General features: G+C 46.1%; 1 protein-coding gene across 1 annotated transcript; it reads right to left on the reverse strand.

The window, feature by feature from the left end:
* Nucleotides 1-1,150: 1,150 nt before the first annotated feature.
* On the reverse strand, nt 1,151-20,093 carry LOC140458746 (sialic acid-binding Ig-like lectin 13). Its single transcript, XM_072553405.1, has 7 exons — nt 19,859-20,093; nt 18,525-18,809; nt 17,542-17,805; nt 12,833-13,183; nt 11,017-11,313; nt 6,624-6,899; nt 1,151-1,278 (listed from the first exon to the last, which is right to left on the reverse strand). Exons 1-7 carry the CDS (start codon nt 20,091-20,093, stop codon nt 1,151-1,153), a joined length of 1,836 nt encoding a protein of 611 aa, XP_072409506.1.
* Between the last annotated feature and the right edge of the window lie 398 nt (nt 20,094-20,491).

The following is a 20,491-nucleotide window of genomic DNA, read 5'->3' on the forward strand; positions in this document are numbered from 1 at the left end:
ATGTGGGCTTATGCCCAAAACATTGATTCTCCTACTCCTCCGGTGCTGCTTGACCTGCTGTGCTTTTCCAGCACCACACTTCACTCAGACCTGACATGCTTTCTGAATGTTGCATCTTGTTTAGACAGTGAAAGATTGCAAGAAGTATGTCTGTAATTAAAACTTTACATTTATTAACAAAATGGAATAAAGCACTCAGGTGATCTCTTGATAAATATCACTAACTCCACATTGATTCAAGACTGATGGCTCAAAGATCATCTCACATTCTCACCTTTCCCATACAAACTCCACACAGTTAGTCACCTGAAGATGGAATTGAAGCCGGGTCCCTGGCACTGAGCCACCAGAATAATCTAGTTTATACCATAAGCCCTTCATCAGCATCAAGGACAAAGGCAAGGAAGTTATGTTGATCATTTACAAGGCTCTGCTTAGTTTACAAAGAGAATATTGTATCCAGTTCTGGTTAGTGCACTTCAGGAAAGATGCGAGACTCTTCAACGGGGAAGCATGTGAGAATTCTCTGCAGGGGGTAAGGATGTGTGGATCTTTAAGGGGAAAGGAGGTGAGTGTTCTCAAGAGGGGGCAGAGGATATTGACCCAAATGTTTCCTGCAAGCAGGGATTTGAGTGACATGGTTTAATTGTAGAAGCTGGGGCTGTTTCCCTCAGAGTGAAGGTGACTGATGAGGATGAGATGGGACCAGGTTTAGATCAGGGAGACATAGGAAAGCTGTTCCCATTTGCTGATGATACAAGGACCAGGGGAAATGGATTGACGATTCAGAGTGGGATATACAGAGCAGTGAGGAAGGACTGTTATACACTGCGAGTGATAATGATCTGGAACTAACTGCTTACAAGGTGGGGTGGAAGGGGAGATGCTCAATGATTTCAAATGGAATTTGGATGTACACTTGAGGGAAATAAACTCTCAGAACAATGAGGAGAGAGAGGAAAAATATGACTGACTGAATTGCTGTACAGAGAGGGTTGCCATAGACTTGGTGGAGAGAAATGGTCTCCATCCATGCTGTAATAATTATTGAGCTCAGATGATCCTTACCAGTGCCCTTAACTGGATTCAGTACAACCTAACCCAACAGCATGTGGGATTCGATTACACTGACAAAGCTTAAAGCAGCCTTTCAGCTTCCTTTAACTGTTTGCTCCTCACAGACACAAACAGCAGCAACAGTGAGAACAACAGCTACAATGAATATCCCAGCTCGTATTCCCAGGATCAGGATCACATGCAGACTCTCTCCTCTGCAATCTGGAAAACACAGAGAAAGGATTAATCACTTCCTATCTGTGTTCAATCTCTCTCAAGCTCCATTTCACTGCAGTAATGGTGATAGTGGCGCAGTGAGAATTTCACTGTCAGAAACGTGATGGTAACCACCAGGAAGACTATGGTCACGTCATGCAAGAGTCCCCTATGGCCATTCCCTCACACACAGATATAGCGTGTTGGACACTGTTGTGTGGGGTGGCCTATCGGGGGAAAGTTTGTGGTGTCTCAATTGGCTTTGCTGCACAGTATGGGTGGAAAAAGGCTGGGTGAGCATTAGTGATAGGGGACTTGATTGTAAGAGGAACTGACAGACAGTTCTGTGATCACAAACGGGACTCTCAAATAGTACATGTCCATACCAACGACCCCGGTTAAAATAAGAGATGAGGTCCTGTAACAGGAATTGAGAGAGTTATGGAACAGATAAAGGAGGAAGACTACCTGGGTTATAAAAAGAGATAAAGTCCTGTAACAGGAATGGAGAGAGTGAGGGAACAGGTTAAAGTGGAAGACTATTAAGGTTGTACTCTCTGGATTATTTCCAATGCCACGTTCTACTCAGAATAGAAACAGGAAGAAAGATCAGGTGAATGTGTAGCTAAAGGGATCGTGTAGGAGGAGGACTTTAGATATTTGGATCATTGGGTCAGTTTGTGGAGTAGTGGGACCGGTAAAAGCTGAATGGGTTGCATCTGAACTGGAATGGGTCCAATGTCCTTGCTGAGAGGTCTGCTCATGCGTTGGGTACGTTTTAAACTAATTTGGCAGGAGTATAAGGAAAGACTTAAAGTGGGGAGCAAGGTTCAATCTGACACAGAATGAAGATTAGGACAATGCAGTAGGCAGAGAAGGCATGTCCATGGTAGGGCAGATGTGAGGAAAAGAACGCTAAACAGTATCTATTTAAATGGAATCAGATAAGCTTAGAGCATCGATCAGCATATACACTCAAAGAGTCAGACAGTCATTGAAAATGCAGCATGAATACAGACTCTTCGATCCAACTAGCCCATGCTGACCAGATATCCTAACCTAATCTAGTCCCATTTGCCAGCACGTGGCCCATTTCCTTCTAAATGCTTCCTGTTTATATCCCATCCAGGTGCCTTTTAAATGCTGTCATTGTACCAGCCTCCACCCCTTTCCCTGGCAACTCATTCCATACACACATCATCCTCTGTGTGAAGAAGTTACCCCTTAGGTCCATTTTATATCTTTCCTCTCTCACCCTAAACCTACGCCCTCTAGTTCTGGACTCCCCGACCCCAGAGAAAAGACCTTGTCTATTTACCCTATCCATGCCCCTCATGATTTTATAAACCTCTATAAGGTCACCCCTCAGCCTCCGACGGTCCAGGGAAAACAGCCCCAGCCTATTCAGCCTCTCCCTGTAGCTCAAACCCTCCAACCCTGGCAACATCCTTGTAAATCTTTTCTAAACTCTTTCCAAGTTTCACAACATCCTTCTGATAGGAAGGAGACTAGAATTGTACACAATATTCCAAAAGTAGCCTAATCAATGTCCTGTACAGCCACAACATGACCTCCCAACTCCAATACTCAATGCTCTGACCAATAAACAAAGCAAAACAAAAGACTTCTTCACTATCCTATCCAGTTGTGACTCGACTTTCAAGGAACTATGAACCTGCATTCCAAGAACCAGCACTCCCCAGGACCTTACCATAACTGTATAAGTCCTGCCCTGATTTGCCTTACCAAAATGCAGCACCTCGCATTTATCTAAATTAAACTCCACCTCCCACTCCTCAGCCCATTGGCCCATCTGATCAAGATCTTGTTGTACTCTGAGGTAACCTTCTTCGCTGTCCACAACATGTCCAATCCTCCTGTCATCTGCAAGCTTATTAACTATTCCTCCCATACAAAGGATGAAAAGTAGTTTACCTAGCACCACTCCTTGTGGTTCACCGCTGGTCACACGCCTGCAGTCTGAAAAGCAACCCTCCACCTGCACCCTCTGGAGATATGATATTGTTGCAATCACAGAGAGATGATTGTAGGAAGGAAAGGGTTAGCAGTGCAATAATCCAGGGGAGAGATGTTTCAGGTCATGGGGGCCCAGGGATGTCAGAGAAGTGGGGGGGCACTGCATAATTGGCAAAGGAAACCACTCCTGTAGTAATGAGGGGAGGTAGTCCTGCAAGGCTCTTCAAATGAGGCTATCCGAGCACACAGAAGAAATAAAAAAAGAGTCAATTGCTTTGCTGGGATTATACAACATCAGTCAGAGGGAGATAGAAGAGCAGATATACAGGCAAATCACAGAGGTGAGAGAGGAATAGAGTTATAGTGATAGGGAATTTCAACATTGCTAACATTAGCTAGGATTACCTTAGTGTGAAAGGATTAGACAGGGTGGAATTTTGAAAGCTCATCCAAAACACCTTATTGTGCCAGTACATAGATAGACCCACGAGAGAGAGGGCAGAGCTAGACCTGATTCAAGGGAAAGGAGCTGTGGTTCAAAGCCTGTGGGTGAGCATTTTGGGGATAGTGACCACAACTTTGTAAGTTTCAAAGTCTTTATGGAAAGGGAGTAGGACAGTGCAGCATGAATGGACTACACAAATTTCAAATCTAATGTTGACCTTGTTTTTTCTATTCTTCCCCAGCCGTAACTTGTATTCCTCCCTCTATTCAATCATTCTTTGATCTTTGTGTCTTTTGTGTGATATGATCTGCTTGTATTGCACACAAAACAAAACTTTTCATTGTACTTCAGTACGTGACAATAATAAATTAAATCAAAATGATTTTTGTTAATCTTAGCAGTGCAGTATTTCCACATAAGTTGTATTTCTGCCAGCTTTAGAAGGAATGTAATGCTGATTTTGTGAAACCTTTTTTTCATTTTTCTAACTTATACCTAAAATTTTGTACCTAGATAGCTTTGTCCCTAAGATTGAGCCAGAAATGGTGACTTTGTACATTTTTCGCTGTACTGCCAGCGTATTCATTATCTCTGTCGTGTTATGTTACAGAGACAAACAGCCAAATGAAATCAGTGCTTGTACGACCGCATTAGCAACACAATAACGTTGTTGAAGACCCCAATAACCACTTGAATCACAGAATCCCTACAGTGTGGAAACAGGCCTTTGGCCCAACAAGTCTACACTGACCCACCAGATCCATTCCCCTACCCTATTACTCTATATTTTACGCTTGACTAAAGCATCTAACCTACACATCTCTGAACACGATGGGCAATGCAGCAAAGCCAATTCACTCTCACCTGTTCATGTTTGAATTGTGGGAAGAAACTGGAGTGCTCAGAGTAAACCCACGCAGACACGGCGAGAATGTTCAAACTGCACATAGACAGTCACCTGAGGGTGGGATCGAACCAGGGTCCCTGACCCTGGGAGGCAGCAGTGTTAGCCACTGAGCCACTGGGCTATTGTAAACAGTTCCTCATCAGATTTTGATTAACTAATCCCAGATTTCGCAAATAATGAAATTTTAAACATCATTTTTGTATCTGAAACAAAATACTTCACTATTTATTAAATACACAATAACTTCAGCAGAGGGAAAATTATCTCTCTGCAATCTAATCAATATTTATGTTTCAAACCTGAAACATTTGGTTTCAGACCCCCTTCACACAAAAGACAGACAGACAAACTAACTGGGTTCATGGATACATAAAAGAAAATATCACGACTGGCCAGATTGCTGAAACCATTTTCATGTTGCATTGTTTCACTGATAGGAATGGGGCTGCTTTTTGAAAACACTGATTAGGGTCACCTTCTTAGTTCACCCAGGCAAAGGCACCAATACTTTGAACTCAGCTTTCTATCTTTGGCCTTCCAAAGTCCTGCGTGACAGATTGGGCAGAGAACTTTCAAATCTTCATGCTGCCTTTGTTAGCAGTCAAGCTCATCTCCCCAGAAAACACTCTTCAAAAAAACTACTTCAGTTCTTGTTCTGCCCTGATAGTCTGATCACCTCTTCCTGAGGTCTCAATAACTATACAACTGTTGTCAGTTTCAACATAGAGCCTCTTCCAGACTTGCTGGAACCAGTTCCCAGATATGGACCTCATTAATAGCCACCTTCTACTACCTGTTTAAACACAACAGTCTTCACTTTGTCTGTTGGAATTCCTTTAACAAAGAATCTGCCTGCAATTCGCCTCCAGGCCTGCCCTCACAAACAAACAGACGCTTGTTGATCTGCTATTTTCCTTTTACCACAAGCTGTCCCAAATTCCACAGTTCATTTTCAGCTCATACTTCCCAGTGGTTAGCACTGCTGCCTCACAGCTCTAGTGACTTGGGTTTGATTCCAGCCTTGAATGACTGTCTGTGTGGAGTTTGCACATTCTCCCTGTGTCTGTGTGGATTTCTTCAGGTGCTCTGGCTTCTGCCCACAGTCCAAAGATGTGCAGGTTAGATGAATTGGTGGTGTTGAATTGCACATAGTGTTCAGGGATGTGTAGATTAGGTGCATTAGTCAGGGTAAAATCAGGTAGGGGGTAATGGGTCTGAGTAGGTTTTCGAAGTGTCGGTGTGGGGCCAAAGGGCCTACTTCCACACTATAAGGATTCTCTGATTCTATAAGTTCACAATTCCAACCAAAATTGATGAAAATAAGTGAGCGTTCTCATATTAGTTACTTCCTTTATTATCTGAGGCTGCATCCCATCATGTCCTGGAGACATATTGGCCTTTTTTCCCACAAGTTTCCCTGGTCCATTTCCTTCCGTGAGAGTTACTGTATTTATTTCCTCCCCTTGGTTATTTCAGAATTCACTGGAATACAGTGGGATCACCTCTTAATTCATACTGTCCAGGAATGTGCAGGTTAGGGTGGATTGGCCATGCTAAATTCTCCCATAGTGTCCAGAGATGTACAGTTAAGCCATGGAAAATGTGGGATTCTGGGGATAGGTCTGGGATGCTCATCAGAGGGTCAATGTGGACCTGATGGGCTGAATGGACTCTTTACACCCTGCAGACATTCTATGATTGATTGTATCTCTTCTCTGCCCCACATTCCAGGATTCAATTTGGTGAACCCTCAATGTGCTGACTCTAAGATAAGGAAATCCTTCCTCAGCTGAGGTGACTCAAGCTGTAAACTGTCAATACCTCCCAGCTGTTATTTGAGGCGACTGACAAATGGCCACAAAATGAAGCACTTCTTAAGACTTCCATCATTCTGCCTACATTGGGTCATATCCACGGGGCCCATGCTGTCCTGGGAGTAGAGCAATCTGAACACTGAGGGCTGTGAACACTCAGGGTGAGGGGGCAGGGAGTCAAAGGACAATATCTGGGCTGCATACTTACTCATAACCTCTATCCTGAAACCCTCTGACCTGTTGGCACCAACCGTGTTCCCCGCCTCACAGGAGTACACACCCTCCTGTTTGTGAGTGATTCTGTACAAAGTCAGGTCTCTCTCAGATGATTCCAGAGGCTCAGTCTCCTCTCCCTGTCTCCGTTCCCACTTGTACCAGCTGGTTGGGGGGTTGCTGTTGCTGGTGCAGCTCAGGGTGACAGTGTCACCTTCATGTATCACACTGTCCAATGGAGAGATCGACACCTTCATGTTCCGAGGGGCATCTGACAGGAATGGACAAGACTCTCAGTGAGAGACAGCATTACTTGAGCATCACTCACTAAGGGAGACATTGTGAGGGGTGAAATAACAGGAAAATTGGTCACAGATCTGCAGAGAGACACGAAGGACAAGCAGACAAACGCTCAGTTAAAGAGATCAATTTACAAGGAGGAGAAAGAGAGAGGGAGAGTGCCAGAGAAGTTGAGGGACAGAATACCAAAGTTCAGGAATGCAAATAGGAGAGTGATGGGAATCAGGAAATACTCAAGAGGCTAGAATTAGGAGGTGAAAGAAATAGGGAGGGGGTGCAGGGGGTGGAGTGGTTACAGAGCTAGGGAGAGGGTGTAGGGATGGAGAGGGTTGATACAAAATGGGAGGTATGTACAAGCTGGAGGAGGTGACAAGATGGGTGGGATCAGAGGGACTGGAGAAGGTGACAGATTCAGGGTGGGGGTGTAGGGGCTGGAGGAGGTTACAAAGATAGGGAGGGGGTGTAGGGTCTGGAGGAGGTTATAGAGATAGGGAGAAGTGAAGGGGCAGGAGGGGTTTACAGATATAGGGAGGGATGAAGGGTCTGGAGGGTGTTACGGGGGTAGGAAAGGGTTAGGGGGTGGACAAGGTTACAGAGATTGGAAGGGGGTGTAGGGGCAGGAGAATGTTACAGAGATCAGGAGGGCATGTAGGGGCTGGAGGATGTTACAGAGATAGCGAGGAATATCATTCTTAGAGGAGGTTGCAGATAAGGAGGAGTAGTGGGGTTGGAGGAGGTTACAGAGATAGAGAGGGTGTGTATGGGCTGGAGAATTTTACAGAGATAGGGAGGAATGTCAGGGTTAGAGGAGGTTACAGATGAGGAGTGGAGGGGCTGGAAAGGTTACAGAGATAGGGAGAGGGTGTGTGGGGACTGGAGGAGGTTACAGAGATAGGAAGCAGTGTAGGAGGATGGAGGAGGATACAGAGATAGGGAGAGGGAGTACAGTGGCTGGAGGAGGTGACGGAGATTGGGAGAGAGTATAGGGGCTGGTGGAGGTGACAGACATAGGGAGAAACTGTAGGGGCTGGAGGAGGTTGCAGAGATGGGAAGGGGTGTTGAGGCTGGAACAGTTTGCAAGGGTTTTAGGGTTTAAGAGGTTACAAAAATAGGGAGGGGTGTAGTGGCTGGAGGAGTTTTAGGGCCTGGAGGGGGTGACAGAGATAGCAAGGGGATGTAGGGGCTGGAGGAGGTTATAGCAATAGGGGTGTCAGGGCTGGGGGAGTTTACAGGGACAGTGAGAGGTGTAGGGGCTGGTGGAGTTTTCAGAGATAGGGAGGGATGCGGAGGCTGGAGAAGGTTACAGAGATAGGGAGGGATGGCTTTACTATAATGATAATGAAACAGCTGGAGAAAATACTGAGGGATAGGATCAATTCCCATTTGGAAGAAAATGGGCTTATCGGTGAAAGGCAATATGGTCTTGTGCAGGAAAGTTCACGTCTTACCAACTTAATAGAATTCTTTGAGCAAGTGACAAAGTTGATTGATGAGGGAGGGGCTAATGTCATATACATGGACTTTAGTAAGGCATTTGATCTGATTCCCCATGGTAGGCTGCTAGAGAAAGTGAAGTCGCATGGGGTGCAGGGTGTACTCGCTAGATGGATAGAGAACTTGCTGAGCAACAGGCGATTGAGAGCAGTAGTGGAAGGGAGCTTCTCAAAATGGAGAACTGTTACCAGTGGTGTTCCACAGGGATCTGTGCTGGGACCACTGCCATTTGTGATATACTTAAATGATCTGGAGCAAGGTACAGGTGGTCTGATTAGCAAGTCTGTAGATGTCACTAAGATTGGTGGAGTACCGACAGTGAAATGGACTGTCAGAGAGTACAGCAGAATATAGATCAATGGGAGAGTAGGGCAGAGAAATAGCAGATGGAGTTCAATCCAGGCAAATGGGAGATGATGCATTTTGGAAGATCCATTTCAAGAGGGAACTAGACATTAAATGAAAAGGTTCTATGGAGAATTGGTGTACAGAGACATCTGGGTGTTCAGATCCATTGTTCCTTGAAGGTGGCAATGCAGTTCAATTGAGTGATCAAGAAGGCATACAGCATGCTTTCCTTTATCAGACGGGGTATTGAGTACGAGAGTTGGCAGGTCATGTTACAGTTGTATAGGACTTTGGTTTGGCCACATTTGGAATACTGCATACAGTTCTGGTTACCACATTACCAAAAGGATGTGTTTGCTTTGGAGAGGATGCAGAGAAGGTTCACCAGGATGTTGCCTGGTATGGAGGGCACTATCTATGAGGAGAGGTTGAGTAGGTTAGGATTATTTTCATTAGAAAGACGAAGGTTGAGGGGGACCTGATTGAGGTCTACAAAATCATGAGAGGTGTAGACAGGGTGGATAGAAAGAAACTTTTTCCCACATGGGGGACTTAATTATTAGGGGTCATGAGTTCAAGGTGAGAGGGAAAAAACTTAGGGGAGATATGCATGGGAAGTTCTTCACGCAGAGAGTGTTGAGTGCCTGGAATGTGTTGCCAGCAGAAGTGGTAGAGGCGGGCATGTTAGTGTAATTTTAAATTTATCCAGACATGTACATGAATGTTCAGAGAGCAGAGGGATACAAACCTTTAGAAAACAGCCAACAGGTTTAGATAGAGGATCTGAATCAGCACAGGCTTGGAGGACTGAAGGGCCTGTACCTATGTTGTAATTTTCTTTCTTCTTTTTCTTTGAATCTGATCCTGCAAACTCTTATGGACATTTCATAGCCTTGTTTTGCAATTTTGGAATACATACCATTGAACAGTCGAAGTTAAAATCAGAGCCAGTATTGGAGAGAGAACAGGGAAGGCAGGAATATTGTGGTAATATCAAAGGAGTTTTTGGAACATGCTGTGAAGAATTATATGGAGAGCTTGCAGAGGTAGTATGAACACAATGGGCCAAAAGGCCTCCTTCTGTCAGTCTGTATTGTTCCTCCTGGGAGATTCCAGTCTGGCACAGGCTACAGAAGGAGAAGGAAAATGTGTCCTGCATGGATCTGTTCTTAGGCCTCTGCTCTTTGTGGTTTTTATAAATGACTTGGATGAAGAAGTGGAAAGGTGAGTTTGTAGGTTTGCCAATGACACAAAAGTCAGTGGTGTTGAAGGTAGTGTGGAGGGCTGTTGCAGGCTACATACAACAAGAGGTCAGGCAGCATCTGAAAAGCAGGAAAAATGATGTTTTGGGCAAAAGCACCACTCTAATCTAGACTCTGATCTCCAACATCTGCAGTCGTCACTTTCGCCTACATACAACAACATATTGTCAGAATGCACAGCTGGGCTAAGAAGTGACAGATCGAATTCAACTGGGATAAATGTGAAGTAATTCATTTTGGAAGGTCAAACTTGACTGCTGAGCACAGAGTTAAAGGCAGGATTCTTGGCAGTGTGGAGGAACAGTGGGATCTTTGGGTCTATGTCTATAGATCCAAAAAGTTGCCACCCTAGTTGATAGGGTTGTTAAGAAGCTGCGTGGGGTTTTGGCTTTCATTATTGCAAGGTTTTGCTGCAGCTCTACAAAACCCTGGTTAGACCACACTTGGGAAAATTCTGTTCAGTTCTGGTTGCCTCATTAGAGGAAGGATGTAGATGCTTTAGAGAGGGTGCAGAGGAAATTTACCAGGATGTTGCCTGGACTGAGGGCATGTCTTATGAACAGGGGTTGAATGAGCTAGGGCTTTTCACACTGGAGAGAAGGAAGAGAGGTGACTTGATAGAGATGTACAAGATAATGAGAGGCATATATAGTGTAGATAACCGGAGACTTTTCCCGAGGATAGAAGTGGCTACCGTGAGTAGTTCATAATTTCAAAGGTGATTGGAGGAGGGTTTAGGGGAGATATCTGAGGTAGGTTCTTTAAACAGAGAGTGATGGGTGCATGAAATGTACTGCCGTCAGTGGTAGCAAAATCAAATACATTAGGGACATTTAAGCAACTGCTGGACAAGCATATGGATGGCAGTAAACTGAGGGGTGTGTATGTTAGATTTATCTGAGATTAAGATAAATGCTTGGCACAACAATGTGGGCTGAACGGCCTGTGCTGTACTGTTCTATGTTCTAAATCTCTGATACTCACACTGGAGGCTGAGGGTCACCTCAGTGTCTACGGCAGGAATATCTGTTCCAAAATAAGCGAGACATTTCAGGGTCAAAACCAAATCCTCAAACTGCGGGGTAAAGGAGATGCTGCGGGAATAGGTCCACAGGCTATTCTGGTAAGAGCTGTGCATGTCCAACACCTCAGTGAAAGGGCTGACCCACTCCAAAACTGGGATATCCTCAGGACAGGGACTCCGCACAGAACAGGTCATCGTCGTCCGGCTCCCCTCCTGCACTGCCATTGGCCCAGTGATCACCGGCTTTTCGGAAAAATCTGAGGAGCAAAAAGATCAGGGAATCGATTATTGGATCCACTGCTGAGGGAGCACCGCAGTCGGAGGGTCAAAGCGGAGGGAGTGGGCACTGTCGGAGGGTCAGTGCTGAGGGAGTGGGCACTGTCGGAGGGTCAGTGCTGAGGGAGTGGGCACTGTTGGAGGGTCAGTGCTGAGGGAGTGCTGCACTGTCAGAGGGTCAGTGCTGAGGGAGTGGGCACTGTCGGATGGTCAGTGCTGAGGAAGCACCGCACTGTCGGAGGGTCAGTGCTGAGGGAGTGCCGCACTGCAGGAGGGTCAGTGCTGAGGGAGTGCTGCTGTGTCAGAGGGTCAGTGCTGAGGGAGTGCTGCAGTGTCAGAGGGTCAGTGCTAAGGGAGTGGGCACTGTCGGATGGTCAGTGCTGAGGAAGCACCGCACTGTCGGAGGGTCAGTGCTGAGGGAGTGCCGCACTGCGGGAGGGTCAGTGCTGAGGGAGTGCTGCAGTGTCAGAGGGTCAGTGCTGAGGGAGTGCTGCAGTGTCAGAGGGTCAGTGCTGAGGGAGTGCCACAATTTCGGAGGATCAACTCTGAGGTGGCAGGCACTGTTGGTGGATTATTGCTGAGGGGACGTTGCACTGTCAGAGGGTCAGTGCTGAGAGAGAGCTGCACTGTTGGAGGGTCAGTGCTGAGGGAGGATGGAATATCACACTGTTGGAGGGTCAGTGCTGAGGGAATGCTGCAGTATCTGAGGGTCAGGGAGGAGGAACATCACACTGTTGGAGGGTCAGTGCTGAGGGAGCGCTGCAGTGTCCTGTCTGATACCATGATGTGTGGTTTGGTTAGTGTGAGAGATGAAGAGAGTTAGAAAGAGATGTAGAGCAGGTGATAATTACCTGGATGTGGACCAAGAGGAATGAGAATTAGAGATTGAGAAACTGAGAGGGAGAGAGTGAGTGCTCGAATGAGAGAGCAAGTCAAAAGGAACAGGGGAGAGCCAGAGGGGAGAAAGAGTGAGTGAGAGTGCAGGAGACAGAGAGAGTGATTGGAAAAGAGAGAGTGTTGAAAGAGAGATATCTAGAGAGACAGAGAGAGAAAGAGAGATGGGTAGGGAGATGGCGTGGGAGAAAGTAAACGAAGAGAGGGAGTGTGTGAGAGATAGAGAAAATGAAAGGAAGAGAGAGCACATTGGATGAGAGATATAGAGAGGGAGAAAATTGGAAAGAGAGAGAAAGTGGGCGAAATAGGCAGGATCAAAAGAATCACAGACAGAGTTTGTGTGAGATAGAGAGAGATGTAAAGAGAGCGAGGGTGGGAGGCATAGAAAGAGAGGTAGGGAAGAGGAGAAGGAAATGTGAGAGTAAAAGGAAAGGAGAGAGAAAGTTCGAAAGCAAGAGTGTGATGGAAAGCAAGAGAATAAAAAATGGGTGATGTGAAATCTATCGAGTTTGAGGAGAGACAGAGAAAGGGTCAGAGGAGGAGAGAGTGAATGGGGTCTGACATTGGAAATAACATGACTAGACAGTGACTCAGGGAGAAACTCACCAGAAACCACCAGGCGGCTCCCTGTTTTGTGTGACCACTTATGATCACCCATTTCAATCCGGAAGTAATAATTCCTGCTGTCATTGCTTGTTAGATTCTTCATCTTCAAAGTACAATTCCCATTCTCCAAGTTTCCAAGAAATTCCACCCGCCTTTGGTAATCAGCTTTTCCCAACCCATCGTTGTGATAAACCTTATCACCGATGAAGTGATGGTCCTGCAGCCACATTCCAATTTTCTTAACATTGGTTGGTACTGTGTGAGGGTGCCTAAACTCACACGGGATAACCACGCATGAACCTGTGCGAGCTCGCACCACCAGGGGGCTCCACACTCCCCAAGAGCCTTGCTCTGTAAAAAGACAAGATGCACATTATCGAAATCTTGCCTTAAGGTGGGCAATTATAATGTGATTAGGCAAGACTTAGGAGGCATAGAATGGAGCAGCAAAATGCAGGGGATGGGGACAATTGAAATATGGAGCTGATTTAAGGAACTGATATTGAGTGTCTTTGATAGGTATGTCTCTGTCAGGCAAGGAGGAAGCGATAAGGTAAGGGTACCGCGGTTTACTAAAAGAATTGTATCGCTTGTTAAGCAGAAGAGGGGGCTTATATGACGATGAGGCAAGATGGTTCAGATGAGGCGATGGAGAATTACAAAATAGCTAGGATTTAAAGACAGAGTTAAGAAGAGCAAGGAGGGGACATGAGCAGTCTTTAGCAGGTAGAATAAAGGAGAACCCTAAAGCTTTCTACAGATAGGTGAGGAATAAAAGGATGACGAGGGTAGGAATAGGCTTTACTGAAATCCATGTACACCACATCAACTGCCCTACCCTCATCTATGTTTGGTCACCTTCTCAAAAAACTCTATGAGGTTTGTGAAACACGACCTGCTCTTGACAAATCCGTGTTGACTATTTCCAATCAAGTTGCTGCTTGCTAGATGATTATAAATTCTATCTCTTATAATCATTTCCAAATCATTTCATGCTCAAGATGATCAGAGGATTGGACAGTGAGAGTCTTTTTCCTAGGATGATGACATCTGCTTGTACAAGGGGGCATAACTGCAAATTGAGGGGTGATAGATTTAAGACAGATGTTAGAGGCAGGTTCTTCAGAGAGTAGTAAGGGCATGGAATGCCCTGCCTGCCAATGTAGCTAACTCAGCCACATTAGGGGTATTTAAACAGTCCTTGGATAAGCATATGGATGATGATGGGATAATGTAGGTGATGGGCTTAGATTAGTTCACAAGTCAGCTCAACATTGAGGGGCAAAGGACCTGTTTTGCCCTGTACTGTTCTATGTTCTATGGTGAGAAATTGCAGGGGCTCGGAGATGCAGTGGGATCTAGGTGTCTGAGTGCATGAATCACAGAAGGTCAGTCCATAGGTGAAGCAAGCAATCAGGAAAGCTTGGGGAATGTTTGACAGAAGGAGAAGTAAGCAGCTTATGCTTCAGTTATACAGGGCCATATCCAGAGAATAGTGGCCAATATTGGTCTCCATTTTGAGTGAGGAATATTAATGCATGGGAAGCAGTTTAGGGGATGTTTACCAGAGGAATACCTGGAATGAAAGGGATGTCTTATGAGGAAATTTGGAATAGACAGGGATTGAATTTGCTGTGTTATGACACAGCAGTGAAACCTTCTGTTAATTAAACCAAACGTCCAGAAAAGCTCACCTCGCTTTGTAATCTGTTAAAATATGAGTGGCAGAGAACTCCCAAATTCCACTATCTAAAGAAAGTAACATCAAATTCTAAAAGTGAACATTACACAACACCTATTTACAACTCTAAGCCTCCTTTCTTTTAACTGATTATTACTTGACTCCAACTCTACAATATGCTGTTCCAATAAAACACTTACTAAAATTAGACCAACTTAATTTCAAAACCAAACAGCAGCTGCCATCTTCAGTGTCTGTCTTCTTCCAACTGAAGTATCCCTGCATTGTCGTCTTTCTTTTTACTGTGAATATGTTTCCTATAAAAAGGTACCTTAGATAGAGCGTGTCAATGTCTTGGGTCTCTCTCTCTCTCTATGGCAGTTGCTCTGTCTGATTTTCAAACTGCCTGTCTTTTTTATATCCCCAATTTTGGATCATCTCATTGGTTTGATGTTGGCAAAACAATAAATTCAAACTCGACTCGGTTTTAGTATCCTGGGGCATAATTTAAACTGATTGGTTAAATTTGAATTGTTGTCAAAACAGTAACCACACTTAGCTATATTACATATTTTCAATTTTCCAGTACACTCTGAGGTGGCTTTTATAAGCTCTCTGTGCAGATGGCTATGCTAAATTGCCCCCACAGTGATGTGTGTTAGTCAGGGGTAAATATAGGGTAGGGGAATGGGTTTGGGTGGGTTTCTCTTCAGAGGGGCGGTGTGGACTTGTTGGGCTGAAGGGCCTGTTTTCAAACTGTAGAGAACCTAATCTAATCTAATAGCATTCATTCTCTCTTAAAAATTGAATACACGCCTTCCGCTTCATAATAGCTGGGAATGAGAAGAGTGAGAGGTGACCTGATTGAAACATAGAATATCCTGAGGTGTCTTGACAGTGAGGATGAGGGAGCGGAGGGAGAGGTGATGTGGACAGGATGTTTCCTTTTGTCGAAGAATCTCGGGATCATTGTTTTAAAGCAGGGATGACCATTTATACAGAGACAAGGGGAAATTTGTTTTCACTCAGTGGGTCACTACTCCCAGAAAAATAAACATTGGAGCAGAGTCCACAAGTATTTTTAAGGAGAATGTGGAGAGATTCTTGAGAAGCAAGGGCAGTGATAGGGGTGAGAAGTTATCTGGGCTAGAGGACAGGGAGAATTCGGATTATCCATAATCTGATTGAATAGGCAAGCGGGCTCGAAGGGCCGAGTGGCTGAATGGAGATAGAATGGGGTTTACATACAACTACCAAGCCTCTGAGGCCTATGAGCAAATACTAGCAAACTTAAACAGGCCCTTCAGCCCATCAGATCCCTGCTAGGGGATGAGGAACACGAGCAGGCTATTCAGCCCTTCAAGTGTGCACCAACAATCATGACGATCATGGCATTTCTTCACATTGAGGGGCATTTAAACACATTCTCCATGTCTACATTGAGTGTGATATTAAGAGTTCCACCAGTTTTAACATCTCAGCTTCCACAACCTCTGGGTTAGACAGTACCGAAAATTTTCTACCTTCTAGGTGAAGAAATTCCACCTCAGATTAAAATTGTCTCTATTACAAGACTGTATTCCCAGGTCTGGAGCCCATAGAGGGGAAACATCCTTCTTGCCCCACGCCAGCCTCCTCCAATCCCATGTCTTCATGTTCCCCTGATCATCATTTCCATCTGTCCATTCACCCCTCTTACGTTTATCCAACTTTCCCCCCTTTAATACACTGACCACTCCAGTGGAAGTGAGTTCCACATTTAAATCCACTCCCTGTGAGACCAAGTCCTATGTTCTCTCCACCAACCCCACTCCCTGCCTGGTTGAGTTCCACATTCCCCCGCCCCCCCCCCCCTCCTCAAACTTCCTTTCGGAAGACTTTTCTCCTGAATTCCCCATTGGATTTCTTAGGAGTTATTTTCTAACAATGGACCCTCTACCAACAAGTTGAACATCTTCTTTCTGTCTGCCTTTCAGAATTTTAAAGACCTTGATCAGATCATCCCACAGAGATCCAGACTGTTCATTCTCTCCCAATGGTTATAACCTTACTGTTCTATCTATTGGGAAGAAATGCATTTAAATACTGCCTGTCACCGCCTCTGGAATTAACCACCAATGAAGGACATTTTCTGAAGTGAGATCGGTGTGTTAAAGTAGGAAGTGTTGCGGTAATTTTGACACAGAAATCTGCCACAGAAGTCAATGTAAGAATGACTCAGATTGTGTGTGGTCATTAATCATTTTGTTGGTGAGGATAAGTGTCACCCATATCCAAAATTGGAAATGAATCGCAGAGCTCAGACATAGGGAGGGGGTGTCGGGGGTGACAGAGATAGGGAGGGATGTAGGGGAGGGATGAGGTGACAGAGATAGGGAGGGGGTAGGGGTTGGGGGAATAAAGAGATATGGAGGGGCTGTATGGGGTGACAGAGATAGGGAGGAGGTGTAGGGGCTGGATGAGGTGACAGAGATAGGGAGGGGGTGTAGGGGCTGGAGGGGGTGACAGAGATAGGGAGGGGGTGTAGGGGCTGGATGAGGTGACAGAGATAGATAGGGGGTGTAGGGGTAGGAGGAGGTCACAGAGGGGAGGATAGGGCTAGAGGTGGTGACAGAAATAGGGAAGGGTGTAGGGACTGGAGGTAGTGATGGACATAGGGAGAGGTGTAGGGACTGGAGGAAGTGACGGACATAGGGAGGGGTGTAGGCACCGGAGGGGGTTATAGTGATAGGGAGGGATGTAGGGACTGTAGATGGTTATAGAGGTAGGGAGAGCTGTCGGTGCTGGAGGAGGTTACAGAGATAGGGAGGGGTGTAGGGGCTAGAGGGGTTTACAGTGATAGGGAGAGATGTAGGGGCTGGATAAGGTGACAGAGATAGGGAGGTGGTGTGGGGGCTGCAGGAGGGTGCAACGATAGGGAGGGGATATAGTGGCTGGAGGTGGTTACAGAGATAGGGAGTCTGGTGTATGTTTATGCGATCAGTTGAAGATCACAGAGGTTAGATAGTCAGAGGGTCCTGATACATACGTAAAGTGACCAATTCAACTTCATCAGAGGAATTACTTCCCACAGAATTTCCTGCTTCACATTGAAAAATGGGATCCGATGAATAACGTAAAATCTGGAACTGCTTCGATGCGCCTTTTTCATTGAACATTATTGATCCTGTGTACCATGTGTAGCTCTGTACTGGTGGGTTGCTGCTGGTCACCAGGCATTGTAGCGTCACATATTGCCCAACACGGAACGGTGTGTACAGGGGGGAGTCAACATAGACATCTTTCGGAGCATCTGAGGAATAAGACAGCAGTGTCACTGACATCAGGGAAAAGTCACCCAGCAAAGGGACCCACCGCCCGTTCGGCACTCCCTCAGCACTGACCCTCTGACAGTGCGGCACTCCCTCAGCATGGACTCTCCGATGGTGGGGCACTCCCGCAGCACTGACTCTCTGACTGTGCGGTGCTCCGTCAATACAGACTGCCCGACAGTGTATGGCACTCCCTCAGCTTACATCATCGAGTTACTACGTTTGGATGACAGTGAACTCTGGAATTGGATTAATGGTTCAAACGCTGAATCATCTATCTGTGTGCTCTCTGTTTACCGAGGGACTGGAGAGGTGAGAATGACAGGCCCCATTTTCACCCCAAATGATTCAGGTCAGTCCTTCAGTGTGGCTGGATCAGAATCCTAGAATTCACTAAGGAACATTGTGGTTTGCAGCGGTTCAAGAAGGCAGCTCAGCCCCATCTTCTCAAGGAGGGCAAGGGGGGACAGGGAGTAAATACGGCCTTGTCCATATTCTTTAACGTAATTTCAGTTTAATACATCCGCAAGTACAATCTGGGGGATGTGACTGATAGATTGACAGCCAGTATTGAATCAATGGGCCGAATGTCCTCCTTATGTCTCTGAATGGATCTTGTGATTGAGTGAAGGGGATAGGTCAGTGCTGACACTGAGCATTCCAAGCCAGTAGGTAATGGGTTAAATCTCTGTGTACTTACACAACACGTTTAACGTCACATTTATGCCTGTAATTTCACCACTGGCTGTTTTAAAGCCACATCTCAGAGTCCTCCCATGGTCCCGGTAAGACGGGGTGAATTTCAGGATGGCGCTGCCAGTTGGGGATTTACTGATTTCTCGGTGTGATGAAGACATGTTCAGTCCCTCAGTGTCAATCCAGCGGAGCAAACCAGGGCACATAAAACTCACCGAGCAGTTCAAATTCACCGGCTCATTCTCCTGCAGCACAGCAGGAGCCGATATCTTGATCAACTCAGGCGCATCTTTACAGAAAAGATCAATCAAGGCACAAGGTTCAGCCATGAAGATTGGGTTTGGAAACAGGGTTAAAAAACATTCACTTCCAATTAACAAATAGAGGCACAGAAAAACGTGATGCATGGAAACAGGAACTGTGTGCAGTGCTCCGAATGTGGGTCTGAGGGATACAGAGATTGGAACTGTGCACATTGCTCCGACTGTGGGTCTAACTGAGGGATACGGAGACTGGAACTGTGCACGGTGCTCCGACTGTGGGTCTAACTGAGGGATACGGAGACTGGAACTGTGCACAGTGCTCCGACTGTGGGTCTAACTGAGGGATACGGAGACTGGAACTATGCACGGTGCTCCGAGTGTGGGTCTAACTGAGGGATACGGAGACTGGAACTGTGCCCGGTGCTCCGAGCGTGGGTCTAACTGAGGGATACGGAGACTGGAACTGTGCACAGTGCTCCGAGTGTGGGTCTAACAGGGATGCCGAGGCAGGAACTGTGCACAGTGCTCCGAGTGTGGGTCCAACTGAAGATACAGAGACTGGGACTGTGCACGGTGCTCCGAGTGTGGGTCTCACTGAAGGATACGGAGACTGGAACTGTGCACAGTGCTCCGAGCGTGGGTCTAACTGAGGGATACGGAGACTGGAACTGTGCACGGTGCTCCGAGTGTGGGTCTAACTGAGGGATACGGAGACTGGAACTGTGCACAGTGCTCCGAGTGTGGGTCTAACTGAGGGATACGGAGACTGGAACTGTGCACGGTGCTCTGAGTGTGGGGCAAACTGAAGGATACAGAGACTGGAACTGTTCACGGTGCTCCGAGTGTGGGTCGAACTGAGGGATACGGAGACTGGAACTGTGCACGGTGCTCCGAGTGTGGGTCTGACTGAGGGATACGGAGACTGGAACTGTGCACGGTGCTCCGAGCATGAATGTAACAGATGGATAAAGGGATTGGAACTGGAAGTTTCTCAAAATAGCTGACAAGAATAGTAGGAGGCCATTCAGCCCTATTCCCCCCTCATTATTAATTGGAGAAATATTTTTAAACTCACCCACAACGTTTATCGAGACACCGTTGGGATCTGAATATTTGTTTTTATCTGGACCAGACATTTGAAAGTGATATGTCCCTTCATCACTTTTCTGTAAGTCGTTTATTTTCAAACTACAATCCTTTCCTGTTCGCCAGTTGCCCGCGAGTGTGGCTCGGTTTTTGAAACTGCGGTCCACGTCCCCATTGGAAGAGGTCAGCAGAGTCCCACTAATGTTTTCCCCCTTTAACCACATGACCGTCTGGAGGTTGGATGCTAGGGGATAGCGGCATTTGCAAGGAATCATCAAACAAGACCCTTCGGCCCCTTCTACAGTCCTGGGGGCTTCGACATTCCATTGAGAGTACACAGAACCTACAACAAATCAATTGTGCATTCATGTAGCACCTTTAACATGGAAGAACAACACAGCATGTTACTCAACCAGGCAATATTTCACTCTGAGCGGCACCAGAGGATATCATGAACCAGGTGATGAAAGGCTCATTCAAAGAGGACGTTGCTAAAACAGTGCATAAGGTTGGTGTATGAGAAAGAAAGAGAGAGAGAGAGATGAAGCAGTTTCGGGAGACAACTCTAAATTTCAGGACAATCAGGCAGCAGAATGCACAGACCCCAATGGTGGAGCGATGG

The sequence above is a fragment of the Chiloscyllium punctatum genome, chromosome 34 (genome assembly GCF_047496795.1).
Source record: "Chiloscyllium punctatum isolate Juve2018m chromosome 34, sChiPun1.3, whole genome shotgun sequence".
NCBI lineage: Eukaryota > Metazoa > Chordata > Chondrichthyes > Orectolobiformes > Hemiscylliidae > Chiloscyllium > Chiloscyllium punctatum.